This window comes from Rhea pennata, unplaced genomic scaffold (genome assembly GCF_028389875.1).
Source record: "Rhea pennata isolate bPtePen1 unplaced genomic scaffold, bPtePen1.pri scaffold_23_2, whole genome shotgun sequence".
NCBI classification, from domain to species: Eukaryota; Metazoa; Chordata; class Aves; order Rheiformes; family Rheidae; genus Rhea; species Rhea pennata.
The window spans coordinates 428,431-448,099 of record NW_026907676.1 but is presented as its reverse complement, the minus strand read 5'-3'; the positions used below and the strand labels follow the sequence as shown (position 1 = coordinate 448,099).

The window sequence follows — 19,669 nt, the reverse complement described above, 5'->3', positions numbered from 1 at the left end:
CTGCACAGGTCTACCCAGTGCAGACCAGTCAGGTCAGGAGCACAAAAGTGACCTCTCCAGTGCCTCATTTTAAATATTTCACAGCTTTTGGCATCATCTGGTGATGTTCCTGAAGGATTTATCAGATTTTTTGGGAAAATAACTTAGATGAGGGGACGTGATTCCTTTCCAGAACATGATGGGAAATCTCTCTGCTCTCTCCCTGGCTGTGCCATCTCCATGGCGATGACCTACTGAGGCCCCACGTGACATGAACTGAGGTCACAGTGGGACATGACACATCACAGAGTGGTCTCTCCCATGCCACAGCAGTGTCCTCACTTCCCTGTGAGCCCTGGGTGCTCCACTGCTGCCCTTCAGAGCTGGTCCATGGGAAGGAGCAGGTACAGAAGGAAACAAGGTCACGTTGATATTGCTCATCAACAGGCAGATGAACAAGGGACATGTTGGAGAGAATTTTGGGCTGAAAAGACAGGAAGACCATCCTTGCTCCCTGGATGGAGAGAAAGATGAGAGCAAGGAAGCAAGGCAGATGGAGGCCTCCTGGACTGATACCATCTACTTGCATTCCATTTCCTTTTTCCCAAGGCTCCTGCACCTCTCCAGCAAGGATAAAGGCTTTGGGAGCTCCTTCCTGAGGTGTTGTATAAAGACTGTGAACTACAACAACGGCTGTGGATCCTGGGCTGTGAGGGTGGCTGGACAGTGTGGGGGCTGCCACAAGAGCCCTGCCTGAGGGTCCCATCTGGCTCAGGGGACAACCCTGGGGCAGCCCAGCCTCCTGAGTCCCAGGGGTGGGGCTGCCCTGAGCCCCAAGGCTCCTGTGGGGCCAGCTCCATCCTCTCATGGTAGGAGGCTATCCAAGGCCAGTGTTCCCTGGGTGTGAGTCCCAATTTGGGAATTTGCTCTGATAGGAAATGTGTCCTGGAAGCTGGGGTGTCCTGCAGATCCTGTGGGGCTCTATGTGTCTACTTCTGACACAGCAGAAAGACAGTCTGTTTGCGAGGGCAGCTTGGAAACAGATGGAAGTGCCATCCTCATGCCATAGGTCCTCCACAGATCCACCATCTCTAGCAACCTCCCTGGCCTGCTACCTTCCCCAGGAGATGCACACCAAATAGCTGAGCCTGGCACAAGCACACACGGTCATGGGAGAGGAAAACTGCAGCCATTCAGCTACTGTGTGTGAATGGGCAGTGTGGGAGTACAGAGCTGTGTGCTTGTGGGGCAAATGTAGGTGTCCTGGGAAAGGCACCAGGACATGGAAGGTGCAAGAGAGAAGAGCCCAGGGTGTTCCCTGTGTTGCATGGACACACAGGGAAGCTGCCACAGGGCCACTGTCCCAGACCAGCCCCACAAAGGGTCTCTGTATCCTGACAGAGGGGAAAATACCAGCCTTGCAAGGCCCCTCTTTTCCCAGAAAATCCTGGAGTACAGCTCTCTGCTGACCCCCGTGTGGGGCATAGCCCAGGATGGGCAAGGGCTGGGTGCTCAGACCCCCTCCCCCTCCAGACTCTGGGGGGTCATTTAAGAGTCATTTGATAATACTCCAGCCCTTTCCATGTATGAGGTCTCTGGTGGCAGCTCCAGCTGAGCTCTGGCTTTCCTCACTCCATCCCTGCATGCACAGACAGAATCTTGATGCTCCCCTAGGCAGCCTGGCCACCTTCCACCCTCTGTGCACTTCCACCCTCACACCCTGAGTGCTGGTGCTGGTGGCAGGACAGATGTGGAGGATCAACGACAGCAGTTCCTGCAGGAGCTCCCCAGGGAAATGCTGTTCCCAGCCCCACCTCAGCCCCAGCTGCAGCATGACAGAGGGGAGCTGCCCTGTCCCAGTCCACCCTGATGGTGCCAGTTCCACCTCAGGCTGCTCCTGAAAGTCTCCAGCACATCCCTGGAGGGAGCTGGAGTTGCCTCAGGCCCCAAGGTAGTCTGCAGGCAGGAGGGCTTGACTTGGGCACAGCAGCGGTGGTAGTGAGAGGAGAGGCAGGAGCAGGGAAATTGGGGTGAAGACCCCTGCCCTCAGCTGCATGGCTGGGACACTCAACAGCTGATGTCTTTGTAGCTGGCCAGGCCCCAGCTGCGGGGTAGATCCCTGCTTGAGGACAGCAGCATCAGAATTTTCATGGGCTCCAGTGTAGCTGTGACTGTGGGGACAGAGCAGACCTAGGCAAAAACAACTCCAAAGGCTGGCGGTGGAAAAGGCAGTGTGGGGCTGGTGAAGGCCCTCTCTCTTCTCTCCATGGGGAAGAGAGTCCCCAGGCAATCCTGGACTCCACCTTAGCCTACAGGAGGGGAACACATGGAGGGTGGAAGAGGCAGACAGAGCCTCTGGGAGCAGGGGTGTAAGGGAGTTTTCCAAAGCCCAGGTCTGAGCCCGGGACTTTTGGATCTTCTCCCAACACTCTCCCAGCAGTCTCGGTCTGCTCTGCCCTAGGTGCTCTCCTCCCCCTGCCACCCATGCTGATGCAGAGACAGAGGAGCAAGAATTCATGGAATTGCAGAAGAGTTTTGATGGGAAGAGACTTCAGGAGGTCTCCAGTCTGACCTCCCACACAAAGCAGGGCTGGGTGGAGCCCTCCAGTCCTCTCTGGCCATCGCTGGACTGCACCTGATGCCAATTATTAGCCCCAAACCTGCTCTGCTCCTCTTGTTCAGGCAGTGAAGGACAGCACCTCTTGACAGTGGGTCACTTCCCTGACTGCCTTGCCAGCACCCTTGACTCCTGGCTCCCCTTCCCGCATGGAGCAGCCTCACTACTGCTGCTCCCAACAGCACCTTCTCTGTTGGAGGAACCCTGTCCCAAATGGTTCATAAGTAGGTGAGTGGTATCAGAGAAGGACCTTCTCTCCTGACTTTTCATCGTATAATCAGGCCCAGGCAGTTGCCCTTGCTTTTCCATCCACTGAAGAGTCTCTGTTCAATGTTACCTGAGTAGGGGGCCAAATCTGAAATTCTCCTCACATCTTTACATTGGCTGTCAGGCAAGAGTTACTGCATGGATACAGTCACTTTTATACCCACAACGTTCTCTGTGTCATGCTTGGGTTGCAGTTTTCCTGGCCAAGGCTTTCTAGACTGTAGTGAGGTGACAGGGCCGAGGTAGAGATGAGGAATTAGGTCAGCAGGACAAGGACAGGGTCAGGTCAGGACTTGCGAGGTGCAGGGCCAGGCACAGCTAAGCCCCACAGCGTTACTCAGGCCAGGCCCATGGAAAAGGGCAGCAGCTCCACATCAAGGGGGATGAGGTCCTGCAGTGAGGCCTGTCACTGTCTCCCTTGTTCTTGAGCCCAGCAGATCCTCCTCCTTGTCTGCCTGAAGACCCTCCATGCCCACCTTGCTGCTGTGAACAGCATGAAAGCCCTGGCCTTGCAGCACCTCCGGCAGCTTCTGCTGCCCTGGGGACAGAGCTGCCTGCCCTGAGATGATACACAGAGGAATCAAGCTCTCCCTCTTTTTTCCTGTCTCTGAATACTGCCCTGCTATTTTGCTGTGACGTCTCTGCTCCCCAGAGAAGCTTTCTCCTGGTCAGAGTATCCATGCTGGCCTGGCCATTCCTGCACCCCTGCCCTGTGCTCCCCGCAGTGCCCCAGGGTGGTGGAGCTGAGCTCTCCTAATGGACACAGGACCCATGGTCTCACCTCATTGGTATTTATCTGAGCCTGACTCTGGGCCCCTGAGCTCCCTTGGTGTCACTACCAAAAGAGACACTGCAAAGGGAAACTCCTCTCATTGCACTGGAGGCATCCAAGCGAGCTCAGCCTTGCAGGCTGTGAGGTTCCTCTGTTAGAGTTATACTGATGAAACCCTCAAATACTTAACAAGACTCAAGGACAAGGGAGAGAGGATATTGTAAAACAGTCTTGCAAAGGGCAACGAACTCCAGCCGAATAACCTTGAGAAAACCACAAGATTTTGAAGAATGTGAGGAGTCGACAAGACAAAAACAGCAGAACAACCCAGAGTAACCTAGAAGTTCATTAAGGCTTATTAACATACTAAACTACACACCCTTAAATGAATAATGAGACGGAAATGACATGATAATGATGTTACCACCTTCTTCTCTGCTTCTTAAGCTAATGAACAGGAATGTTAAAGCACAAATGCAGAGTGAATATGTGATGTAATAAAACTGTAACCAATAGAAAAATTATATATAAAGCACTCCCTGAAAAGTGTGTGTAACTAAAGAAAGAGAAAGGGAGAAGGTGTGCTAGCTTTGAGGATCTACCACCTAGCACCCATCTCTGTGCAGAAATGAAATAAACAAGTATCTCGACCCAGTGTTGCTTGCACACCGGGTAACAGCACCCAGTTTTGGGACAACACCTCCATCAGTGCTGATGCAGAGAGAAGCCAGGCTTCCTGCTTCAGCATAACCTCTAGGTCCAATTCAAATGAGAGATTTCTGGGGAGATGGAGTATGAACTGAACTTTTTGTTTGTTTTTAACATGGATGCAAAAGAGACAAGAAGGAAATGCAGAACACACAGCCTTGATTCTAGACATCCTAGTGAGTGAATGCACGTGGGCCAGTTATTGGTGCTGACCTTGTACCCATTGGATGAGTTTCCTCAGTGCATCCTTGAGCTCCTTGTTCCTCATGCTGTAGATGAGGGGGTTCACGGTTGGAGGCACCACCGAGTACAGAACAGCGACCACCAGATCCGGAGCTGGGGAGGAGAGGGAGGGGGGCTTCAGGTAGGCAAAAAATATTGTGCTGACAAACAGGGAGACCGCAGACAGGTGCAGGAGGCACATGGAAAAGGCTTTGTGCCAGCCCTGCTCAGAGGGCATCCTCAGCACAGCAGTGAAGACCTGCACATAGGACACCACGATGAAAACAAAACACCCTAAGCCTAAACAGGCAGTAATCACGATAAGCCCAACTTCTGTAAGGTAGGAGTCTGAGCAGGAGAGCCTGAGGATCTGAGGGATCTCACAGAAGAACCGGTCCACTGTGTTGCCTTGGCAGAGAGGTATGGAAAATGTGTTGGCAGTGTGCAGGAGAGCATTGAGAAAACCACTGGCCCAGGCAGCTGCTGCCGTTTTGACACAGGCTCTGCTGCCCATGATTATGTTGTAGTGCAGGGGTTTGCAAATGGCAACATAGTGGTCATAGGCCATGACTGTGAGAAGATAATACTCTGTTGAACATAAGAAAATAAAGAAAAAGACTTGAGTAGCACATCCCAAGTAGGAAATGTCTCTGGTGTCCCACAGGGAATTGACCATGGATTTGGGGACAGTGGTGGAGATGGTGCCAAGGTCCAGAACGGAGAGGTTGAGGAGGAAGAAGTACATGGGGGTGTGCAGGTGGTGGTCGCAGGTTACTGCTGTGATGATGAGGCCGTTGCCCAGGAGGGCAGCCAGGTAGGTGCCCAGGAAGAGCGAGAAGTGCAAGAGCTGCAGCTCTCGTGTGTCTGTAAATGCCAGGAGGAGGAACTCGTTGAAGGAGCTGCCGTTGGACATCAGCTCCAACTGGGTATGGGGGGGCTGTCCAAGGAGGAAAAGACAGGGACAAGTTAGGAGAGACTTTAAAAAAAAAACAAAACAAATAAAAAGAAATTAATAAATATTTACATTTGTTATTAAAAATCTAACATTGCATCTCTGTTTGTGAGTAGCTCTGACACTCAGTTTCTGTCAAATGAAATCCACTCATCTTGTGGCAGGGCTTTTCAGCATCTCAGCATCTTCACATCACTTCTCAAGAATGATGGTTACAGAAATGAGTTTCAGGTATTTTCTTAATATTGTTTATTTTCTTTGAGATGCCCCTGTCACCCCTGAGGAGTGCTCCTTAAGAGCAGAAATCCTCGGCATTTCCATTTCGAGTCCTGAGAGGAAAGCATCCACTGGCACTTGGTGCCGAGAGGGGACATCTCGCCTGTCTGTTAGTCTCATTCCCTGCCCTGCTGTGCTCCTGCCCATTTGAACTGGAGGATGATGTTACTCTAAAAAGCAGCCAGCCCCTGCTGAGAGCAGAGGAGTCCTGTTTCAAAGTGCAGGTTTCCAAATTTTCCTCCCTTTCTCCAGGCACCTGAGGGAGCTCTCCACACTCCCCTTCCAGCCAAGGACAAACAAGGCTCTTTTCAGCTGCTCATTTGCAGTCTCCCACCACCATCTCCATACTGCCAGTATCTCTGCACCTTCTGTATGGGGCTCTCAGATATCACAGCAATGATATGAGACAGAAGAGCCTTTCTATAGGGCAGCTTGTAGCCTGCAGGACACTATAAGGAAACAGTCAAATGACTCTTAGGACTGGAGATGGGGTCTCCTTAAGGGAGAGTCAGTTCATTTCCAAACCCCACAGACTCCTTTTTCTGGAGCTCCACAGATTAGCAGGGGCCTGGGGACACCTCACTCCCAAGCAGACCCCTCTGTTCCTGACTTGCAGCATCATCGTTTAAACTGCAGCTGAAAATTCCCAACCCCAGAAAGCCCAAAAGCAAGAACAGGAGCATCATGGAGGGGAAACAAGGAGCAACAGCATGATTCTGCTGCCAAGGGAGGCAAGGGGAGAGAGGCAGATGGGAAGGCAGGCAAGGCTTCATCTTGCCTGGCTGGGCATGCAACCTCACTGACGGCAACATGGCAGGGCAGTGGATCTCAACCCCTTTGTGGGGCAGCGTGAGATGGGCTCGTGGCAAGAGAGATACCCCTCTCCTCTGCCAGAGGTCTGGCTGCAAAGGAGGGGGCTTATACCCTGGACCCCATGGCTGTCAGGGCAGGGACTCTTCCGAGTGGGAGGGGAGAAACTGGAGGCTTGCTCAGAGGAAGGTGTCTGCATCAGAGGGACTGACCTTCACTTGGCCATATCCATCCTTCCATGATGATTCTGTTCGCAGCTCCCTCTCATTCTCTGCCCATCTCTACTGCCTGCAGCTGTTCCTGCTGCCTGGAGCTTCCTCTGTCCAGATGTATTTCCCCTGTCAGTGCACACAGACCCTGTCCCTGTGTGTGCTCAGTTCTGCCCTACAGAAACTTCCCAGCACAGGGCACTGTCCAAGGGCATCTCTGTGCATTCAGGTCCTAAGGAGTAGGTCACAAAAGCCCTGAGAAGTCCATAAAGATGCTGCTGGTGCTGCTGTAGGGGGAAGGGGAGTTGAAGGGCTTTGATGATCTTTCTCACAGACCTGTTGATCTCTGAAAGTGAAGACTTGTGAATCCTAGTTTCTTGTCAAAAAGAGGAAACACTTTCCCTTTTTCTTCCTCTCAGTATTAGGAAACTGAAAGACCTGGAAGGAAAGCTCCTTCCCTTTTCTGTAGCCTTTTCTTCACCTTCCCTGCAGTGCTGCCATCACTGCTCTGAATCACAGCCCTGCGCATACCTGGGTGCATATCCCAGCTTCACAGCCCTGCAGCCGTCCTTGGGAGAAAGTAGCAGCATGCCCTGTGCTGTGGCAGTGTGGCAGGGGATCTCTGCTCTGAAGCATCCTGCTCTCCTCTACAAAGGAGAGTGATCCTTGAGGGATGTGAAAGGTTTAGGAGACCCTTCCAGGAACCCTCCATAGCATTGCCCTGCAGCCAGAGACTTACTGTGTCAAGGGCTGTGAAGATTTCTCCCACAAGAAGCTCTCCTCTGTCCTCTCATTCCACACAGCCTTTTACCTCTCTGTCATGTCTCATCTCACGTCACCAGCAGCAGGCAGTGCCCGGAGCCCTACTGCTCTTTGCAGAGGAGCTGCTCCTGCACGCAGCTGTCTCTGGGCAGTGTTGCGAGTTTGCCATGAGCTACCTCCATCCCAGGAGCCTGGCCCCACTCAGGAGCAGAGGCCCAGCTGAAGGCATGACTTTCTCTGTCCCTTGGGCTACCTCCCCCTGGGAAATGTTCACAGAGGTAAAGCAAAATGATCACCTTTGGTCCCTCTCTAAACAACACAGAGAGACCAGTTACAGCTTTGTCAGTTGTTTCATCAGAGGATGGTTATCTACAAGAGGTGGAAACACCCCACCCTGGAAATCCATATTCCCGTGTCTTAACGAGGGAGGATACCTAGATGTGGACAAGAAGGGAGCCCTTTGACATGAGCATTGACATGCTTCAGGTTCTCATTCAGATGACACAATCTGGTCATTGCATGCCCATTTAGAAGGCCCTGGGCTGCAGCAGAATTCAGCTCCCTACTGTAAACTCCACTTACACACAGGAGGTGGGATTCCCCTTGCCCAAGCTGAAATGGTGCACAACAGAGAATGTCTGCATGGGTGCATGTTGGCTAAGCTCCATTATAATCACTGGAGATGGAGGCTGGGAGTCAGCTGCTCACATGCAAACACCTGGTGACACTGGAAGAGTCAGAGGTGGTACCAGGCCTGTGCATTGTCTGTTTGCTCTGGTGGAGCAACTGGGAGACCCACATCCTTATGGAGCATCAGCTAAGGGATAGGTGGGGAATTTCCTTGACCATCTCAAATGACAGTAGATGCCTTCTACAATTAGTGCTCCACTCACTCTGAAGCTCAGACATATGAAGATCCCAATGTTACAAACACAAACAGCTCACGTAATTCAGTGCAGACACCTGATTTAATGACATAGAAATAGGCTGGCAGGGCCATGTCAGATGTTGCATGTCCAGCAAAACTACAGGTTTCTAGTAGTTAAAGTTTGAGACCTAAGGAAATTTATGCTCCCTTGGAGATTTTGCTGGCAAGTGCCCCAGGGCATCTTGGGTTTTCCCCACGTGCCTAAACAACTGAATCCCACTACTGCCTTTAGGTACAGTCTCTACTGTCTACGTCCAAGCATGCTCCACAAATGGGAGGCACATCACACCAAGGTCTCCACTCAAGTCTCTGCACTTTCAAATCAGGCCTCAGGGACTTCTTGAGTGGAACTTTGTCCTGCCTGCAGATTGGTTCAAGTCTGTCACAGGCACCAAGGTGCCACAGAGTCAGCTAGGCAGCCAATCCCTCCCCTGTCAGTACTGGGCAGCCCAGCTCCGTTTCTCCCTGGCCTTGGGCACTGTAGGGTCTGCTCTCTTAGTGGGAACCTCCTTTCACTATTACATTACCACCTGCTATCCATGCTGTGATGTCACCACCTGCAGTCAAAGCCTTTCCATACATATGGTTCTTGGTGACATGTTTCCTGGGACAAATCTTCAGCCAGCTCTGTACAGATGCTCTGTAGCCCAGATATACACAAACATATGCAGCCTGGGGTGCAACAAGGAGCAAATGGAGATGCACAAGGTGTCACAGGAGTGCCACATGGTTAGAATTACAGAGATGTGGTGGGATCAATTGCATGACTGGAGTCCTTCACAAACAGGGTGCAAGTTCTTCAGCAGAGGCCACCAGGGAAAATGGAGGGAAGGACGCCCTGTGTGAGATGGGATAGCTTGGATGTACAGACCTCTTCCATGGGATGGACAAGGGTGGCGTCTCTGAAGGGTAGAAGAGCCCAGAAAGGCTGGCAGTAATTAAGTACCTATCAAGCACAAGAATGCTCCATATCAGTAGTTTGTAAAGTCAGTGGACATATCCGGAGTCAAGCTTGGCTAAAGAGGGAGCTCACACCTGATTTCCAAGGCAAAGGCTAAACACACTGCTCTCCCAGAGACCTTCCTGGAACCTCACGCCAGGAGCAGGAGGGGATGTATGGGCATGGCCATGTCCAAAAATAGCCTCCAAACAGAATCACTCAATCACAGAACGGCTGATTTGGAAGGGATCTCTGGAGATCACCTAGTCCAACCTCCCTTCTCTAGCAGGATTACCTACAGCATGGTAGACAGGGTTGCATCCAGGCGGGCCTTGGATATCTCCAGAGAAGGAGACTCCACAACCTCTCTGGGCAATCTGTTCCAGTGCTCTGTCACTCTCAGAGGAAAGAAATTATCCCTTACGTTCAGGTGGAACTTCCTGTGGTTCTTTTTTTGCCCATTGCCTCTTGTCCTGTCACACGGGGCAGCTGAAAAGAGTTTGGCCCCATCCCCTCGACACCTTCCCTTCAGGTACTTATACACATTGATAAGACCCCCCCCCCCAGTCTTCTCTTCCCCAGGCTAAATAGGCCCAGCTCTCGCAGCCGTTCCTAATAGGGCAGAGGACCTCCAGCCCTCTGATCATCCTTGTAGCCCTACGCTGGACTCTCTCCAGTAGCTCCATGTCTCTGTTGTAGTGGGGAGCCCAGAACTGGACGCAGTACTCAAGAGGTGGCTTCCCCAGGGCTGAGTAGAGCGGCAGGATCACCTCCCTCGACCTGATGGCAACAGTCTTTGTAATGCACCACAGGAGATCATTGGCCTTCCTGGCCACAAGTTCATGCTGCTGGCTCATAGTCAAATGCTTGTCCACCAGCACTCCCCGGTCCTTCTCTGCAGAGCTGCTCTCCAGCAGGTCAGCCCCCAGCCTCTACTGGTGCAAGGAGTTATTCCTTGCTAGGAGCAGGAGCCTGCACTTGCCCTTGTTGAATGTGAGGAGGTTCCTCTCTGCCCAGCTCTCCAGCCTGTCCAGGTCTCTCTAAATGGCAGCACAGCCCTCAGGTGGCTCTGCCACTCCTCCCAGCTTGGTATCATCAGCAAACTTGCTGAGGAGGCACTCTGTCCCTTCATCCAGGTCATTGATGAAGAAGTCAAACAGGATGGGACCCAGTCCTGAGCCATGGGGAACTCCACTAGCCACAGGCCTCCAACTACACTCCGCACCACTGGTGATAACCCTCTGAGCTCTGCCATTCAGCCAGTTCTCAATCCACCTTACTGCCCACTCATCTAACCCACACTTCCTGAGCTTCTCTAGGAGGATGTTATGGGAGACAGCGTCAAAAGCTTTGCTGAAGTCAAGGTACTCAATGTCCACTGCTCTCCCCTCATCTACCCAGTCAGTCATGCCATCCTAGCAGGCTATCAGATTGGTTAAGCAGGATTTCCCCTTGGGGAATCCATGCTGACTACTCCTGACCTCTCCTCCATATGCTTGGAGATGACATCCAGAATGAGCTGTTCCATCCCCTTTCCAGGGATGGAGGTGAGGCTGACTGGCCTGGATTTGCCTGGGTCCTCCTTCTTGCCCTTTCTGAAGACTGGAGTAACATTGGCTTTCTTCCAGGCCTCCGGCACCTCTTCAGTTCTCCACAACCTTTCAGAAATGATGGAGAGTGGCCTGACAACAACGTCCCCCAGCTCCCTCAGTATCCGTGGGGACATCCCTTCAGGACTCACCGAGCTGTGGACATCAGGTTTGCCCAGATCGCTAACCTGATCGTCCTTGACCAAAGGAAACTCTTCCCTTCTCCAGACTTTCTCCCTAACATCCAGGCTGAAGGATTCATAAGGGCTGCCCTTAGCAGTGAAAACTAAAGCAAAGAAGGCATTCAGTAATATTGCCTTCTCTGGAGCCTTTGTCACCAGGGCCCCTGCCTCATTCAGTAGTGGTCCCACACTTTCCCCAGTCCTCCTCTTGCTACTGATGTATTTGAAGAAGCCCTTCCTATTGTCCTTAACATCCCTTGCCAGACTCAATTCCAACTGAAGGATGAGAACAGTCTGGGAAAACTGTTACTGGTGGGTAACATGGGTCATATGGGCAGAATCACTTATCTCTAATAAACTCCTGTACTTGACAAACAATTTCTCTCAAGCTCAGTGTGACTAATCCTGGAACCTGAAAGACTCCCGAATGTTCCTCTATTGGTGCGTCACAGCCATGTACCTCCTGCTGGCCGACCAGGTACTGAGGTTGAAGTGACCTCACAAGCACAAACAGCAGCCATGGGCCTGGCACTGACCTACCAGGGCCACAGGCACAAGTGACCTCAACACCTGCATCAAAGCCATGTGACCACTCCCGGTCCATCAGGGACTGAGGCAGAAGTGGCTTTACGAGCGTTAACCGCACCAATATGCCTGTGCTGGCCAGTGAGGGGCTAAGGCAGAAAGGACCCCACAAGAACAAACAGCAGCAAGGTGCCAGCTCCTGGTCTAGCATGCCTTGAGACACAGTGATCTCAGCATCATCACCAAAGCCACGTGCACGTGGCTGCTCTCTCAGGTTCTCAGGCACAACATCCTCACTGAGACAGCCAGCAGTAATGGGCCTGATGCTGGCCTACCAGGTATGAATTGAAAAGGGGCCTCACATTAAGCCCTGAAGCCATGTCCCTGCAATTGCCCTATCAGCTACTGAGTCACCATCGACCTCGCAAGTGGCAGCAGCAGCAATGTGCCTGCTACTGGCCTATCCCACACCGAGGCACCACTGAGCTCACACTAAGCCTCGAAGCCATGTGCCTGCTGCACATGGCCTATCACGGACTGAGGCAGAAGCACCTCCCAATCTGCACAAGCAGCAGGTGGGTGCCTCTCCCTGGCCCATGAGGTGCTGAGGCAGAAGTCACTTCACAGTCAGCATCCAAGCCAGGTGCTGCAGCTCACCTATCAGGTACTGAGGATAAAGAGACCTCACAAGCACCCATCCTCCCCATGAGCCTGCTGCTGGCCTATCAGGTACTCAGGCAGAAAGGACCTCAAAGTCCACACTGAAGCTATTAATCGGTTTTCTGCTTAATTGGAGAATGCACAGAGGTGAAATCACAGGAACCTGCACCAACCAAGAGCCTGCTGATGGTCGATCAACCCCAGAGATCAAAGTGACCTCACAAGCAACATCCAAGGAACATGCCTTCTACTGACCTGTTTTTAACATAGTCCCAAGTGACTTTACAGGCACACATATCATACATGTGCCTTTAACTGACCTATCAGGCACACCAGGGGAAAAAAGTCACTCTCAGCATCCAAGCCATGTTCGGCCTGGCTGCTTTCATGGCCTGCCACCTTCTGCTGGTGTATGAAGTACTCCGGGAAGTCAGACACGCTGGAATGGCCATATGTGACTGCATGTCTTAAACTCTTCATTTGAACTTCAGAGATAACAGTGGGACATCTGTGCTCCCAGGTCTCTTGTGAACCCACTGCTTACAGCTGTGTGTCTTGGGTGGCATGTCTCTCACCACTTCTTCCCGGTGGGGAAGGTGAGCAGCCCACTGGTTGCTCCCATGCAAGACAAGCGAGGCTTTCTCGCTCCTGCAGCCGCATGGCTGTTGCTTCCTCTCCCTCTCTTCACAAAGAGCAGGAGAGGGGGAACAGAGCAGCTTCCGTAAAATGCTAGCAACAAACTCTCTCCAGACACAAAAGCCATTGGGACAGGTCTATGCAGCGGGAGGGGACTAGCAGTTTCCCAGGGTGTGTCCTCAAGGCAGGAAAAATCAACAGGAACTTAGAGACAACTGGTCATCCATCAGAAACAGCCATGAGTCTGCCTGTCTGCACAGTTCTTTGGATCACCACACCAAAGCCACAGGCAGGACAAATCCCCAGAGCCTTTCCCTTCAGGATGCAGGACACTCACCACTTGCACACTCCCCAGGCACTGCTCTGCTCGCTGCCTTCCCCTGGCTACTCAGCCCAGACACACACAGAAGCTCTTGTGGTGACACCAGAAAATGGCCAAGGCTCTCTGGGCTCACAAGGCATGTGGAAAAACCTGAGCATAAGACCAGGGCCACAGCTGGCTCCTTGGGCAATGCTGCTGCTTTCAGAGGGAAGGATGCTGCTCCCTGTGGGCACAGCAGGCTGCTGCCTCGTCCCCAGACCCCACCATGCCATGAACCTCCACCTGGGGACAACAGTTAAGGGATTTGTTTTCTAATGCTGAAGTTACAGACACAATTCAGAAACACTTGGAGGTCCTGCAGGTCTCCTGAGCACAAAGCAACCTCTGTCCCTTTCCTTTCATTAGTTGGGCAGGGAGGCTCTGTGAAGGGAGAAAGGGTGCAGAGGCTTTGAAACGAGGCCCCAGCAAGGAGACCGCCCCAGACTGGATGTCTGCTGAAATGCCAGCTGCCCTGGGGGCACAGGCTCTGGAACAGGAGATATGTGTCCTCACCTGGGTTTTTGGGCACTGGCTGATGCCTTCATGCCACATGCTGCCTGGCACTGGGCACATCTTCATCCCTTGCAGGGTGAGAAGCCCAAGTACTGTGAGACTTCATCAGCTCACACACAGGAGGCTTTCAGGCACTTAGACATGGGCCTTGAAGAAATGCTGCACTTCCTTAAAAGAGTCTTTAATTCATCTTAATGGCCATTTTATAGCCCCATAGGAAAGGAGGGGGCACGACAGCATTCGCTGAGCAGGCCAGTAGTAACAGCTTTTGTGGCATGAGGAAGCAGAAGGAGAGCAGAGGTACCAGGAGGTGAACTCACACCCTGTCACCCATGGCAGCCAGGTGCATTGAGGGGAGCCTTTGCATCCATATGTAGCCTCACCTCAGTCACTTGCAGCTGCTTTCAGAGGGTCGCGATGTTTGCAAAGATGTTGACAGCTACAGGGATGCACCCTGGCATCCTCCCTCCATCCATGCGGGCACTGGAACTGCACTGGGAGCCTACATGAGTGGAGGAACCTAGAAGAAAGAATTGGAGGGTTATCATCAGTTCTGCTGGCCTTACATAGTCACAGCAGCCCGGGGCAAATGTCTCCCCTCTGTACTGAAGCAAACAATCATCAGAGCACAGACATCTGGGCCCTTGGAGACACTGGACTCCTGGTTTTGGCAAAACTAAGACTCTTTTTTTGGATGCTTGGACTTGTCAGAGCTTCCCAGTTCCTGAAAGGCACTGACACACAGGAGGAAGTCCAACACGAGGACACCATGATGGTGAGGGGCTGAAGCATGGGGCAGATGAGGAGAGGCTGGAAGAGCTGGGTATGTTCAGCCCAGGCAAGAGAAGGCCCAGAGAGATTGTGACTCCATCCTGGGAGATATTCAGAACTTGACGGGACAAGGACTGGAGCATCCTCACCCTCTAGGCCGTGCCTTGATCAGGCTGCTGGACCCCCACCTCCACAGGTCCTCCACCATTGCAGGCTCAATACATTTGCTATTTTAGGACTGCATTCCCAAGGGACCAGTGGCTTTGGAGCTGCCACCTTGAGTGCTGACCAAAGACAGGCACCTCAAAGCCACCCATCACCCCAAGGGGTCTGACTTCCTCTGTGGTGGCACACCACTATCTGTAAGGGTCTGGGCAGGCACAAAGAGGAGAAATGGCTCTGACTCATTTGAGTAACTCCCCATCTCTCTGAAGGACTCGAATGGCTTAGGGCCTGTGATGGGAAGATGCAATGAGTGTCCGGATTCAACAGAAAGTCATTAAGGCATCAGCAAACAGTGATCATCTCTGGGTCATACGGGGATGCTCCAAGGAGGGAACACGGCCACCAACAATCCCCACATCACATGCCCAGGAAGGACACTGTGATGGCACACTGGGCCCTGGGAGTGAACTCAAGTCCTCACCTTACAGTGCTCCCTTCTCCCAGCCTGGCAGGGCTCCCATAGCACTGCTCCCTCCAGACACCTCCTCCTGCACACAGCACCAACACACTGGGGCCCCCACCCCCACCACAGGGTACCCACTGCACTGTGACACACTGCCTCCCGACATGCCTCACAGAAGGTGTGGGAGAGCCAAGCTTGTTTTTACCCATTTTTCGTGCAAGACACTGTCCTCTAAACCGGCACGAGGGGGCAGGCTGGAGGAAGGACCATTTCTCTTTCCTCTCTTATAAAGTATTTGACCCTCAGGGCTCCCCTCATGGGCACCCTGACTTCTCAGCATTGCAGGGAGACTATCCCCTCAGGCCTCAGCAGGGACGAGATCGAAAACAAGAGTGGTTACACTGCAAGAGCTCTGGGACTCTCCCCTCAAAAAAGGAGGGGCAACTCTAAAAGTGCTCAGGCAGAAAACACCAAGGGTCAAGGGCTTCAAGCACACAAGGTCCTCAATGCCTGCCCAAAAGATGGCAGCTACCTTGGACAACGGCTGTGCTCACCACCACTCCCTTGGCTCCAGCAACTTGCAGCAATGCATCTAGAGCTAAGTGGGGCTCCTCACACCCATCCAAGGCTCAGGAGAAAACACAGCGCCTTGCCCATGTCAGTAGTGGCAGCACCTAACAACACCACACCTAGCACACTCCTGCCTGCATGTGGGCTGCTCTCTTGTGTCCCTGCTGCATCACAGACAGCAGGATGATGGGAGAATTCAGAGATTGCAGCTGGGAGGAGGAGAGGTGCAGCCCTCGCAGGGCACTCTTGCTTGGCTCGCCTACTCAAAGGGACTCCTTGCCTAGGGAGATCTGGCACAGCAAGGGAGCAGCACCTTCCAATTCATCTCCTAGGAACATAATTACCCATATACAAAGACCCTCTCTCTGCAAAGCTTTCACTCCTCCAAGGAGCTTCCAGCACACTAACGCCCAGCCAGCAATGAGCAACGCACATGGCCCTCTCCTCCCTCAGCAAACTCTGCTGCAAGGGAAAGCTCTCGTGAAGAAAAGCAAGCGAGCAGAAAGGGAAAAAGCAGCCTTGGTTCACACTTCAGAGCAAGCAGAAACACTCCCTGCCCTTTAGGCAGCATCCTGCCTGCACATCCTGGCAAGAGCTGAGGAAACACAAGGCCTGAACCTCATCACACACAAGGCAGCAGGCTGCCACCATCCCTGCCTCACACCATCAAGGTACCTGGCTGCTGCAAGCCAAGCCACCTCCTCACCACACAGTGATCCTCATCCCCTCAGCCTAAGGCACTCCTCACAAAGAGCACTGCTCTCTCCAGACACCTCCTCCTGTGATGAGCACCAGGACACTGGGGTATCGTCTCTGCCCACCACAAGGTACCCCACCACTCTGACACACCACATGCCCGCTCCTCACCTCACAGAGGGCTGCCACCCAACATGCAGCTATACATCAGGGATATACAGTGCACACGACCAGCCATGGCTGCAGCTAGGGGACCCTCAGGACACATCAACCCTCAGAGATATCATCCACATCTTGGAGAAAAAGCTCAGCAGCCCCCTATGGTTTTGATGGGGCAGAATTTTCTGCAGCACACAGACACTGGATAAAAGACATTACCAATGTCACTGCTCTCACCTTCTCTTAATTCATTTAGCAGCATAAAAATTCTACCTGGACTCCCTCAGAGACTGGTGCAGGGGTACAAGCCTGTCCTGAGGAAGAAGCCCCAAGTCAGACGCCAGGTCTGCACTTACAGCCGTGAGGCTGACTCTGGCCCATCAGGGACTCAGGAAGAGATCAGAGTCACCACCACAGCCGCATGCCTGACACAGGAGCTGGGGAAAGGCCTGCAAGTGATTCTGGGGAGCATTTCCTGACAGGAGCATCACACGGGAGCAGTGACCACGGGGCTGAAGGCAGCAGGGCCTCACGGCCCAGGCAGAGGGAGAAGCCGCCCCACAGCACAGGCACCTGGCTCCTTCCGCAGGGCTGAGCCACAGGCTGCGCTCCGATTGGCTGGCAGAGCCGTCAGTCAGGCCCAGCCCTGCCCCCTGCCCTTGCAGCCCCAGGGCACTGCCATGGCAACGCTGTCCCCAACCCCCATGTGACCCCCGTGGCAGCCCCGACCCTCCCCTTCTCTCCCCTCCCCTCTCCTCCTGCCGCGGGATGGCGCCATCTTGTGGGCGGCAGTGCGGGGCGCTGCAGGGCCTCAGGGCAGCCCCGTGCCGGGTGCCCGGGCAGTGTGGGGCCCTTGGGCCTGGCCACTGCCCCGCAGGGCTGGGCTCTGCCGCAGGGGCCCCATGGGGCTCCTTGCTGCCCTGCGCCCGGGGGCCGTGCCAGGTGTGGGGGGCAGCCCTGGGGCCTGTGCTGGTGCTAGCCCTGGTGCCAGCGTGGGGGCCCTGGTCATGGCCAGTGTACTGGAGGCCACAGGCAGCGTGCTGCTGCCCCCAGGGCAGGGCAGGGCCGTGTCCTCTCGCCCCTTCTGCCCCGGCCCCCTCCCCACAGCAGCCCTGGGGCTTGACAGCGCTTGTGCTGGGCCCATCAGGGCTGGGCCATGGCCAGGCAGGGGCAGCTCTCTGTGGGGCTGGGCTGGGCCCCAGGGGGGTCACTCCAACGGGCTGAGGAGCCCCAGGAGCTCAGGAGCCTTAGGGCTCAGGGCAGCCCCATTCCCAGGACCCAGCAGTCCTGGCTGCCACATACTGCCCTGAACCAGGCAGCACCCTCAGGCAGGGCTCTTGTGGCAGCCCCCACACTGCCCAGTCACCCCACAGATCAGGGCCCACAGCCATTTTTGCAGTTAACAGTTTCTGTGCAACATGTCATGAAGGAGCCCCTGCAGCCCTTACCCTTGGTGCAGAGCATAGGAGACTTGGGAATAAACAGCTGGAGTCCAAGCTGATCGTGTCAGTGTAGGAGGTCTCCGTCTGCCTTGCTCCCTTGCCCTCAGCTCACCTCTCGATGCAGGGAGGAAGGATGCTCTTCCTGTCTGGTCACACAAAACTCCCCTCCAAGATGTCCCTGCTCCTCTGCCCGTTAGCGAGCAGTCCCAACATGTTCCCGCTGCCTCCTGTCCCTGCTGCTTGCCATGAAGCAGCTCTGAAGGGCAGCAGTGGGGAGGGTGAGAGCAGTGCCCAGCAGCGCCTGGGCCTCGCAGGGAAGTGAGGACATCACCATGTCACCAGGGAGACCTTCTTGTGATGTGTCACATCCCACTGTGACCTCAGCTAGTGTCATCTGGAGCTCAGTAGGTCATTCCCATGGAGATGGCACAGCGAGGGAGAGCACACAGAGATTTCCCATCATGTCCTGGAAAGTAGTCGCCTCCCCTCATCCCAGTTAAGTTCCAAATATTTCTAATAAACCCTTCAGGAACATCTCCAGATGGTTCCAAAGGCTGTGAAACATTTAAAATGAGGCACTAGAGAGGTCATGTCTGTGCCCCTGCACCGACAGGTCTCTGCACGGGGCAGACCTCTGCAGGAAGTTGTGGTTTTGGGGTTTGGATTGGAGGTTGACATCCTTCAAAGACAGGATCAGAGTCATATGACATCCGCATGACAGCACAAAGTGTGACCAGGCACTGAGATGCTTTTAGTGAGCTTCATAACTGCTTTCCCCTGTGGGTTGCTTTGGTGAGCTTCAAAACTGATAGCTACTGTGGGTCACTCTCTTTGTAGAAGTAGGATGCAGAACAGCATAGGACAGGATGTAGTCTTCCTCCCTGAAGCACCAAAACAGATTAAAAAAAAAATTCTCAGCAAGATTTCCTGGTCTGCAGTGCTTGAGATGGAGATGAGATGCCACAAAAGAGCAAATGTGCCCTTAATACACACCATCCAGAGGGCTTTGCCTGGGATGCTGGTCCTTGCCAGTCTCCAAAGCCACAGGGCAGACCAGTAGTAAATATGAAGAAGTGTTCCCCTTTTCCATGAATTTTGCCCAGCTTTCTGTCTGGCTGAGCCTGGGGAAAGCAGTTCTCATCTCTGGAGCTCTGTTGGTCCTTGGGCTTTTCCATGTCACCTTGGGGCAGTGCTTCTCCCCGGGTACAGCCCATGACACCCTGCATAACCCCAGCACCCTGCCTATCTTGGGAGACTGTGCAGCCCTGGCTCCCTGAATCCCCCACATTTTTGACCCTGGGCTTCTGAGGACATGCCCATGCAGTGCAGTGCTGCAGTCCAGGCCCCGGTGCAGAGCCCGAAAGGCAGTGCTGTGCCTCCAGACCTGCCTTTGGCTCATTGAGGTGTTTGTGCAGTGACCAGCTCCCAGCTCTGCAGCTGCTGGAGTTTGAGAATGTCCCTACACCCAGCCTTCCTGATTGTCCTAGTTTTGCAC

General features: G+C 53.6%; 1 protein-coding gene across 1 annotated transcript; it reads right to left on the bottom strand.

Annotated features, from left to right (window-relative positions):
* Positions 1–4,542: 4,542 nt before the first annotated feature.
* On the bottom strand, positions 4,543–5,478 carry LOC134154325 (olfactory receptor 14A16-like). Its single transcript, XM_062601077.1, has one exon. The coding sequence runs from the start codon at positions 5,476–5,478 to the stop codon at positions 4,543–4,545; it is 936 nt and encodes a 311-aa protein (XP_062457061.1).
* Positions 5,479–19,669: the final 14,191 nt, after the last annotated feature.